The 10,412-nt window shown below is 66.6% G+C and overlaps 1 protein-coding gene across 1 annotated transcript; it reads right to left on the bottom strand.

The window, feature by feature from the left end:
* Positions 1–662: 662 nt before the first annotated feature.
* Positions 663–8,832, bottom strand: LOC101937731 (intestinal-type alkaline phosphatase). Its single transcript, XM_024110277.3, has 11 exons — positions 8,675–8,832; positions 6,307–6,423; positions 5,768–5,883; positions 5,014–5,188; positions 4,519–4,691; positions 3,860–3,994; positions 3,083–3,155; positions 2,761–2,895; positions 2,125–2,316; positions 1,507–1,620; positions 663–1,217 (listed from the first exon to the last, which is right to left on the bottom strand). Exons 1-11 carry the CDS (start codon positions 8,742–8,744, stop codon positions 916–918), a joined length of 1,602 nt encoding a protein of 533 aa, XP_023966045.1. The 5' UTR covers positions 8,745–8,832; the 3' UTR covers positions 663–915.
* Between the last annotated feature and the right edge of the window lie 1,580 nt (positions 8,833–10,412).

Genomic DNA, 10,412 nt, shown 5'->3' with positions numbered 1-10,412 from the left:
CCCGGAGTCACCCCTAGAGTCCATCCACCCCCCCACACACAGCGTCCCCTGGAGTCCCTCACTCCCCTAGCACAGAGCGCCCGCTAGAGTCCATCCACCCCCCCACACACAGCGCCTGCTAGAGTCCATCCACCCCCCCACACACAGCGCCCCTGGAGTCCATCCACCCCCCCCCACACAGCGTCCCCTGGAGTCCATCCACCCCCCCCACACACAGCGTCCCCTGGAGTCCATCCACCCCCCCACACACAGCGTCCCCTGGAGTCCCTCACTCCCCTAGCACAGAGCGCCCGCTAGAGTCCATCCACACCCCCACACACAGCGTCCCCTAGAGTTCATCTACCCACACACACACAGCGCCCCGGAGTCCCTCACCCTCCCCAGCACACAGCGCCCCCTAGAGTCCATCCACCCACACAGCGCCCCGGAGTCCCTCACCCTCCCCAGCACAGCGTGCCTGCTGGAACCTCTCCTCACAGTGCCCCCTGGAGTCCATCCCTCCCCCACAGCGCCCCTTGGAGTCCATCGCCCCCCCACAGTGCCCCCTGGAGTCCACCACACACACACACACACACACACACACACACAGCGCCACCTGGAGTCCCTCCCCCCTCCACACACACAGCACCCCCTGCAGTGCCCCCCCCCCCCAGAGTTTCCACTCAGAAAGCAGCAGACCATTTGGTCACTGGAATCTCTTTGTTCAAAGCAGGCGGCAATCCCCCCTCCCCAGGCTGTGAGCCCCCCGACAACTGGTGTCCAAGGGGTTTGGTGCCACTCACATGGAACCCCCCAACCTCTTGCAGGGAGCGGGCGGGCTGTCGCCCTCTTGTGGCTGCAGCCAGCGCTGCAGGCACAGGGGGCTGTGGGGGTCAGGCTGCGGGGGGCGGGCTCTCTCCTGGGCCGGGGGAGGGGCTAGTTGAGCAGTGGCAGGAGCAGGGACCCCAGCAGGAGGGGCAGGAGGCCGGTGTTGGCGTGGGCAGAGTTCGGCGGCGTGGTGCACGGGGAGGGCTGCGTGGTGCCCGGGTTGGACTGCGGGCACTCCGTGTAGGGCTCCAGGCAGGCGGCGTAGGCCATGACGTGGGCGACGTAGGTCTGCTCCTGCACCCCATGGAAGAGGTGGGCCATGGGCCCCTTGGCCATGATGGCCACATCCTCGCCGCCGTGCGTTTCCGAGCTCAGGGGCACGGCCGCCTGCTGCCGGTACCCGTTCTTCTCTGGGGGAAGGGCAAAGAGAGCGTAAGGGCCCCACGAGTCACTGTCCCCCCGATTTCCTGCTCCCTGGGGCGGGGACGCCGGTATTGGGCAGAGCCCATGCCCGCCCGTGCTATACAGTCAGTGCCACCGGCTGGCAGCAGCACCAGGGGCATAGCTGGAAACGCCAGCTCTGTGCTGGGCACTGGGGGTGAAAGTCTGGCGGGGGGGGGACCCCTGTGCCCCCACACTCATCTCCCCGTCAGCTCTCCTGCCAGCATCGCCCTCCCACACCACGGCGGGGCCCCTTACCACTCTCGGAGCTGTTGACGGCGGGCCGGCTCTGATTGATCTGGTAGCCGGGCCCATTCCCGTAGAGGATGGACGTGTACGACTTGTTGTCAGAGGCCAGTTTGGGAGCCAAGCCTGGGGGAACGGGGAACCAAGCGAGAGATCAGACCCAAGCCGGGGGGTCCTGGAGCGGCGTTAAGCACTGGATGGTCCCTGGGACAGCACAGAAGTCCCCGGGGTGTCGGGCAATACCCCTCAAAGGGCAGTGTAGCTAGCAGCGGGGCAGCCACAGACTGGAGCGGGTGGATCTGCCACTCTACAGTCCTGCAGGTCCCTGGGCAGGGGCAACATGGGCCCCCCAGCTCCAAGGGGCCCCTAGGCCCAATCCCTGCTCTGCCAATGGCCTCCATGGGGCAGAGGCCTCAGCTGACCCGTATCCCTCAGCCGCCCGGGTACCTGCCCTCAGCTGTGCCGCGAGCAGAGCTCGAACCCATGGCCCACCGTGCAGAGCAGCTTGCACCCCTCAGCGGGGAGCAGGAGCAACCTCAGCCCATCCAAGGGGGCCAGGCACGTGTGGGCCCAAAGCTCCGGGGTGCTGGTGTTGAGGACCCCCCCCCCCCCCCCGCCCAGGGATCGTACCGAAGATGGAGCTGCCCCGCAGCGTGTAGCCGCCGAAGCTGAAGACGTGCGAGTGGTCGGCCGTCACCACGGTGAGGGTCTCTGATTCCTTCGTCAACTCGCCCGCCCTCTGGATGGCGTGGTCGAACTCCACGGCTTCCGTCAGCGCCCGCTGGGCGACGCCGTCATGGTGCCCGTGGTCAATCCTGCCTCGTGGAGAGAGACCGGGCAGGGGTTAGCCGCAGAGGGGGGCGTCTCAGTGGCCTCGAATGCAGCTCCCCCCCCCCCCCGGTATGATCACACTGGGGTGATTCGGCCTGTAAGAGGCACCTGTGGGGTGGGGATGGGCAGCCTCCAGCCCCCTCAGGCTGCGGCAAGACGTCTCCCCAAGCAGGCTCTGGCTTCTCAGTGTGACCGGAGCGCATGGTGATGGGCTGCAGGGGGCTCCCATGGCCAGAGTCCCCCAGTGCTCGTGCCCCTCAACCTGGGACGCCAGGTCCCCTCTGAGGAACACGGGCAGCTCCTGGCCACCCCCTCCCACGAGCCCAGGCTGGGGAGCGCGGGGAACACTCAGCCCTGGGCCCCTCTGCACCCCCCGATGGCAGCCGTCTGGGCTGGGACAGCTGCCCCCCATGGCCTGCCCCAAGCCCCACTTATCTTCCACAAAGAGGTAGAAGCCCCGGGGGTTCCTGTTGAGGATCTGGATGGCCGCCTCCGTCATCTCGGTGAGGGACGGGTCCAGGGTGGAATTCCGCAGGAGGTCGTACTTCATGTCGCCAGGCTCAAAGAGGCCTGAAGGGGGAACAGAGACCAAATGGGGGCGTGCATGGGAGCGGGGCCAAAGGCTGCAAATGGCCATGGGGGCTGGGAGCGGGCAGGTGAAGGGGGAGCCGGACATGCCACCCTGAGCAGCCAGAGGAGGGGACAGTGGCTGCCCTGGGGTGGGGGGCCCGAAGGGGGAGGATTCAGGGCCCATTACCCATCAGGTGTGTCACGGACGAGTCACTGGCAGCGCTGAGCAGGGCCGTCCTGTTCCACACGTAACTGGCGCCCTAGGGAACGAACCCAAGAGCTGGTCACTGGGTGCCCAGGCAGGGCTGCGTGTGCCACCATCCCAGCACATGCACATCGCCAGCCGGGCCCCTGCCCAGCCCTCCCATCTGCACCCATCAACCCTGTGCCCAGGGGGCCCTGCCCAGCCCTCCCATCTGCACCCACCAACCCTGCACCCAGGGGGCCCTGCCCAGCCCTCCCATCTGCACCCACCAACCCTGCACCCAGGGGGCCCTGCCCAGCCCTCCCATCTGCACCCACCCAGCCCCACACCCGGGGGGCCCTGCATGCCCAGCCAGGCTCCTGCCCAGCCCTCCTGACTGCACCCACCAGCCCCATGCCCAGGGGGAACCCTGCATCACCAGCTGGGCCCCTGCTTAGCCCTCCCATCTGCACCCACCAGCCCTGCGCCCAGGGGGTCCTGCCCAGCCCTGCACTTGGGGGACCCTGCATCCCTAACTAGGCCCCGCCCAGCCCTCCTGCGCCCGGGGGGCCCTGCATCACCAGCCGGGCCCCTGCTCAGCCCTCCCGTCTGCACCCACCCAACCCCATACCCGGGAGGCCCTGCATTGCCAGCCAGGTCCCAGCCTGCCCCTCCAGGAAGATGCACACGGCTGCACCGATCTGAGCTGCTGTCCAATGTGGGGAGCGAACTGCGATGACCAGCCCCTCGGCTGCCTCCCGGCCCCGACGCGCCAGTCACCTGTTTAGACTCCAGCCACAGGGTGATGAGGTTCTTGTCGTCTTTGCGGATCCCATTCTGGGCGGCGTTGCTGGGGTACTCGGGGTCCGGGGTCCCCTTGGGGGTCATGTACTTCCGCCCGCCCCCCAGGATCACCTGGCCGGGAGATGGACAGAGACAGCACGTTCCACCAGCCCCTCTAAACCCTGGGCGAGGGCTGAGCGGGCAAAGCCCCTTGGCCTCCGTCCCGCCCCACACCAGCCAGGGTCCCCTCTGGGGTTCCCCATGGGGCCTGACCGGTGTCTGGAGGCTGACGGCTGGGTGTAGCAGGTGGGGGGGAGCTCACACACCCTGCCCTTCCCCTGCCTAAGGGGGACGCCCCTCTGTGGGGCCGAGGGGAACTCAGGCCCCGTGGCTGGGCTTGCACGGAGAGTGGGCAACCCAGCGAGGAAGAAGTTGGCTTGGCTGGGGCTATCGGCCTGGCTGTCTCCTCTCCTCCACCCTGCCCATGGCGGGCACACGGAGCAGAGGTGGGGAACCAGCCGGCCACATCTCCCCTCAGGAACCAGGCCCGGGCGGGCACGCGCTGCATTGCTGAGTGGGAGGGGGGCATTCGGGGCGGGGGACAGCTGTGTGGGGCAGCGGCTGCCCAGCGATGCCCATGGGGTGCAGCCACTCACGGTGAAGTTGACGTTGTGGACAAGCTGCCAGGCGATGTCCTTGCAGTTCTCCTGCAGGGCAGTATCTGGCATGCTGGCGTCGGCGTACCAGTCCCTGTTCACCACGTGGGCGTAGTTCCCCGCGGGGGAGGCGTGCTGCACCCGCGTCGTGGTCACGATCCCCACCGACTTCCCTGCCAGAGAACGGCTGGACACTGAGCGCTAACCGCCCGCCCCCTGTACCGTCCCTGCAGACGCGGCTACACCTGGGAGCCGGACACTGGAGAACCCAGCCCTTCTGCCAGCCTCGTCGCAGGTGGGCTAACCCATTGCCTGGCACCGGAGCCAGGACTCGAACCCAGACCCTCCCTGCTGCCACAGCTGGGAAACCCTCCTGCCGTTTGTGCCGTGCCCACAGGCCTGTCAGCAGCCTCTGAGCAGTGCCAGCGCTGCACCCCCGCATCCCCCAGCTGCTCGAGCCCGCTGGCTCCCTGCCCGTCACGCCCGTCCCCTTACCTGCTCGCTGGGCTCTCTGCAGCACAGACACGACCTCGTTGCCCAGCGTGGTGTTGCACTGGGAATACTTGGCCGCGGCGCTCACCCCGATGGTCTGGTAGTTGGCCTTCACCCCGCAAAGGTAGGCCGTGGCTGTTCCCGCGCTGTCCGGCACCTGCCGGTCCACGTTGTAGGTCTGCAAAGTTCATGGGAGAGCATCAGATGATGGGCTACAGGGGATGGGGAGGGGACCACCACCCCCAGACCTGGGCTCAGTACTTCCCGGGCATTCAAGGGGCCCACGGGCCATGTGGTACGGGAAAGTGCTCCCAGCCCACCTGGCTATGGGGTCCCAGCCTACCCGGCTGTGGGGTCTCCGCCCTCCCGGCTGTGGGGGGGTCCCTCTTGCCAATGCAGCCTGTCCCTTCCCTGCCCCAGCCTTTCAGGGAGACAATTGCCCCATGCAGGGCCCAGAAAATCAGCCTCCACCCCTCCGGCTGGGAGTGGATTTGGGAATCCCCTCCCAACCTCTCCACAGCCAGCCCCCTCCCCACACCCCAGGGTCTGCCCCAGCCTTTCGCCAGTGAGCAGGGGAAGGGGCCCCGGGCTGGGGGGCTGCACCCCGCCCAATCCCATTGAGCAGCAGGGGCCCTGGGGTCTCTCCCAGCAGGAGCTGCCCATGGTGCCCAAGCCAGAGCCGGGCATCACTCCCTGCCCGAGGCCCTGGCGGCACCAGGCGGGGTAGCAGCAGCAGCTCCGAGGGTGAAGACGGCACCTTGGAGAGCGCCACATAGGGGAAGGCATCCATGGCGAGCGGCGTCTCGGGGCCCAGCTTCCCCTGCAGCTGCCCCTTGAGGATCCGTGTGGCGGTGATAGTCGGGACCCCCATTCCTGGGCGGGGAGAGAGACCGAGCCCGTCAGAGCCAGGCACCACCACGGGCCTCCCCTCCCCTCCATGTGTAGCCTCCCAGTCCCCCCGGGACGGTCCCAGCGCCACCCATGTGCCCCCACCCCGCCCCCTGCCTCCTTCCCCGTCCCCCCAGCAAGCCATCAGTGCCGCCTCAGCGCATCGAACCGTGACCCACGCCCGTCACCCCACACGCTAGGGGAGCCTGGCTGGAGGGGCTGCTTCCACCTGTGAGCCAGCGCCCCGGGGGCGGGGTGAGGGGCAGCTGGGTTCCCACAACCCAGCAAGGATGGGGAGGAGCCCAGAGGTGCCTTCTAGCCAGCCCCCCCGCCCCCGGTCCCTGGCAGAGCAGCTGGTGAGGATGCCGGCGGGCGGTGGGGTGGGGGGTGGATGTTCCTTTGACTCACCGTCCCCGAGGAAGAGGATCAGGTTCTTGGCCTGAGAATTCATGGGCTGGAGTTTGAGGGTGGCTTTGATGGCCTCCGCTGCCTGCTGGTTCCAGAACGCGGGGTTCTCCTCCTCCACTTTGGGGAGACACGGGGGGGGGGAGACAGAGTCAGGGGAGGGGGGTAAACCCTGACAGCTTTACCCACCACTCGTGGGTGTTGGGAACGGCCCAGCCCACAATGGGGCCCTTACACCAGGGCACATGCCAAGCCGGGCACGGCCATGCAACAGCTGCAAACCAGTGCGGGAGCCAGACGTGGCACCTCCTAGCCGGAGCCAGGGCCTGGCTGGCACCTCTCCTGCCGGGCTCAGGCTGCCCTGGGCATGCTGGGCTCACAGCCAGACGAGGATGCTGAGCCCTTAGGTGCCGAACTGGCCCCGACAGCTCCTGAGCGTGACGTTGGCACCCCAACTCAGCAGCGCTCACAGTGCTGGGGGACGCCCAGCCACGACCCGTCGTGGTACCCGGGACCCATGGTGCCCCCGGGAGGCCCCTGCCCGCTGGCTGGGCGGGACACTGGGATGATTTGCTGACAGAAAGGGCAATTTTTGTGCAATTGACATTTTGCACAGGAAAATCTGGATTTTTCCCGACGTTTCCGATTGTTTCCCATTGAGTGTTGGTGCCGGGTGGGTTCGGCCCAGGCGAGATGCTCTGTGTTAATTTCCAAGCAGTTCAATAGAACGCTAATTGCATTTCCCAGCGTCCCATTCGCTCCCCTGGGCTGGGGTCCTGGGAGGACTACATCTCCCACCATGCAATGCAGAGTCCCGCTGATTGAGCTGCGTGGTGCATCATGGGGGGTGTAGTCTGCCCAAGGCACCTGGCCCGTAGAGTGAATTGGGGCCTCAAGCACCACACCTTCAGCTCCCAGAAGGCAATGCACCACGACGTGACAATGCCATTCAGTGTCGATCTGGCTTCAAACGAAGCTGGCCTTGGAGCCAGGTTTTGCAGAATTTCCTTGCTGGGATTTTAACTTTTCGCCCCCGATTTGGCACAAAACGGAATGCCGGGCAGTGGGAATGGGACCAGGCCAACAAGGACTTAGTTCAGTCCAGCCCTTGGCAAGTGGTCTAGGGGATGCGCCGGGGGGCGCGGGGCTCCCTCTCAGCATGTCTCAGCCCTTAGAGCCTAGCCTCGTTCCCAGGGGCTGGGAGTTTGTTCAGGGTGCCCAGCTAAGGAGCTGGGAGGAGGGTGTCCAGGAACCGGGAGGTCTGTTTGGGATGCATGACCGGGGAGAGAGCTGGAGGGCAGGTGGGGGAAGGAGCCAGCAGCTGGAAGTGGGGGCTGTCTGAGCTGTCTGGGGAGCTTGTGGGGACGACAGCAGCTGGGAGCAGGAGCCCTACAATAAATCTGAGGTGGCGCCGTTAGACGCCCTGGCTGCACTGCTCGGTCCCGGAGCCTGGTTCCCGGAGTCAGCAGGACCCCTCACACCAGGGCGAAGGGGGAGGTTGGTAGTATGTTTATGCCTGTGTGTGCCTCAGTTTCCCTCTGTGTGTGCAGTGCTGTGTGCAGCTAGTGAAGGGTTAAACAGCTGTTCCAGAGTCGGCGTGTGTGTGAGCACCATGGTGCTGGCTGCGGTGCATGAAGGGGACATTAAAACTGGCTGAAACCAACCCAGCTCAATGGAGACAAAGCCGAGGGGAAGCCCACTGACTGGGACGTTCACACCTAGCAATCCCCACCCCAGAGGCAGGCGCTTCCCCCAGCGCCGGGCCGGGAAGCAGAGGGTGAAGGTGGCAGGGAGCTGGGTTGCGAGCTGGCCTTTGCACTCCCAACTCCACCCCAGCACAAAGGGCTCCGGGCTGGCGCCAGTGAGCATCCAGATGGCCTCGACTGCTGCGTGGCGCTGTCCTGCCTGGATGCCCTCTAACCCTCGCCTCTCTGTGCCAGCCGGAGGGCTCTTAGCGACTGGGTGCCCGGGAACCAGTACACAGCTACCTCGATTTGCCAAGGCTGCCGGTGTCGCCGCAGACACTGCCTGGGAGCTCAGCGCTCCGATGGGCACAGGTCGGACAGGGTCTCGCCCGCGTCTTCCCCCAGTGCCAGCCGCCGGAGCCCCCCCGAGAGGCCTGGGTCAGGCGGGGGTTTGAGTCACTACAGGCCTTGGAGCAATGAGTTAGTGGCCCCTGCTCAGCGCCCAGCCCGGGATCCCAGACCAGCCGATGCCTCCCCTGAACAGTTGGGTGAGCTCTGCCACGCGTCAGCCGGGTCCCTCGCGCCGTCTCGCAGCCACTCCCGGTGCTTGGCCTCAGGCCAGAGACACCCACGCCCAGCGTTGGGGGGGGGAGGAACTGCCCCTTGGGGAAGGGAGGCTGGTTTACCTGGGATGGTGGCACTGGCATAGGACAGCCAGGCCCCGAGGCAGAGCAGGACGGGCGCAGGGAGCCGCATGGCAAGGACAGGAGCAGCGGGGAAGCCGCACGGTGTCTGTGACAGCTTGTGCCCGGGGCCCACGGTAATAGCCCCATTCTCCAGGGGACTTTGGACTCAGACTTGCTCCCTAATCCCATTAGCATGCATGGGCACAGCCCCAGGAGGGACTTTGTAGCCCATGGGCACGAGGACCTGCCGGAGGGCAGCGATTAGAGATCGCGGGCTCAGCACCCGCCGGGGAGGGAGCTGCGAGGCACGGCTGCTGCGGAGCTGGGGGTTCAAGGCCAGGCGCCCCCAAACCTGGGCCCAGGCTGGCTGCTGGCCTCATTTTGCATAATTGCTAACGAGGAGGGAGGAGGGGGAGCTGGATTTGCAGGATGAGGGAAGGGGGGAGGGACGTGTCTCTTATCATCCTCGTCTCCAGATAACCGATCAGCCATGAGGAACCAAGTCACTGGCTCGGGCAGGGTCCGTGGCCAGGCTTGGGCCCGTGCCAAGATTCACTTCCCAGCCAGCGTTACCGGCAGGGCCCCCTCGGTCCTCAGACACCCCCCCCCCGGTCCTTGGACCCCACGCTGCTCCTTAGCAGGTGTGCAGCAAGCCCTGCCCAACACCCCTACCCACCCTGCCCAACCTCCCCGCAGACCTAGTGGGGGCAGCTCCAGTGGGGGCCTCCCCTCACGCTTGCAGGAGTGGGGGGGGGGAAGAGCTCAGCAGCTCAGAGCTGCCCCCTCCCCTGCTGAGAGTAATGTGCTCTGTGGGGGGGGGTCAGCCCTGAGCTGGGCTTTTCCTCCAGTCCCCCCCCCAAAGAATAATTCTACAGGCCAAGCAGCTTCTCCCCCCTTGAAGCTGGGGGTGGGGGGAGACCCTGGTGCTCACAGCAGCAGAGCTGATGGGCTGCCTGCCCCAGGAGGCGGGAGAAATGGCCAGACATCACCAGGGCCAGGGACTGCTGCTGGCAGATGGGTGCCCATGGACAGAGCTGGGGTAGCAGGGGGCTGCGGGTCAGGAGTGAGGGGCACCTCCAGCATGTGGGGGGACCCAGCTGGGGAGTAGCAGGCAGGCTGGGGGCGAGCGTTGCTGAAGGTGGAGGGTGGGAGGCGCCTGCCCACCCCAGCGCTGAGCGGGGACTCACCAAACCCAGCCACGGAGACTGGAAGAGGAAACAGCAAACGCCCCGAGCCCCTGCGCTGAGATCTCACCCAGCCCAAGGCACTGGCTCCCTTGCTGGGTTAGACCCCACCACCCGGGCCTTGTCGCTTACCCACAGGGAGCCCCCCGCCACGGCACAGACCCCGGCAAACAGCCAGGGCACCGCCGGGCACGGTGAAACCAGGGCTGGGCTCCAGGCTGGTGCCGGCCAGTGATCCCTGACCGGCAGCGCTGGGTGGGCAGAAGCCTCCAGCACCGAGACCGCTCGACGGCAGCGCTGGGCCATTACCAGTGCCAATGGTCCCGCTGCCCGGCTACAAAGCACAGCTTGGCCTGTTTAAGCTGCGTCCACACGGTTCGCGGCTGCGGCCTAAGCCCCAGCTGGGCAGAGAGCCAGGAGCCAGCGGGAACAGGAGCCGTCGCAGCCACAGAGCGGTAACATCGAGAGGTGCCACCCCCCACTCCCCGCCCCGACGTGGTCCCTTTCCCAAGCAAAGGCAAAGGCTTCCCAGCTGTGCCGAGTGTCGCCCCAAG

Source organism: Chrysemys picta, chromosome 9, assembly GCF_011386835.1.
Source record: "Chrysemys picta bellii isolate R12L10 chromosome 9, ASM1138683v2, whole genome shotgun sequence".
NCBI lineage: Eukaryota > Metazoa > Chordata > Testudines > Emydidae > Chrysemys > Chrysemys picta.
Note: the sequence above shows the minus strand (reverse complement) of the source record. Positions and strands in the feature narration are given on the sequence as shown.

Bases quoted from the DNA above. Each gene is read 5' to 3' on its own strand.
- LOC101937731 (XM_024110277.3), bottom strand. From the start codon at position 8,744: ATGCGGCTCCCTGCGCCCGTCCTGCTCTGCCTCGGGGCCTGGCTGTCC. The intron at 2,317-2,760 runs ATAAGTGGGGCT...GTCTCTCTCCAC, and splicing joins CTTCTACCTCTTTGTGGAAG to GAGGCAGGATTGACCACGGG. The intron at 1,218-1,506 runs GTAAGGGGCCCC...CCCTTCCCCCAG, and splicing joins CGTCAACAGCTCCGAGAGTG to AGAAGAACGGGTACCGGCAG.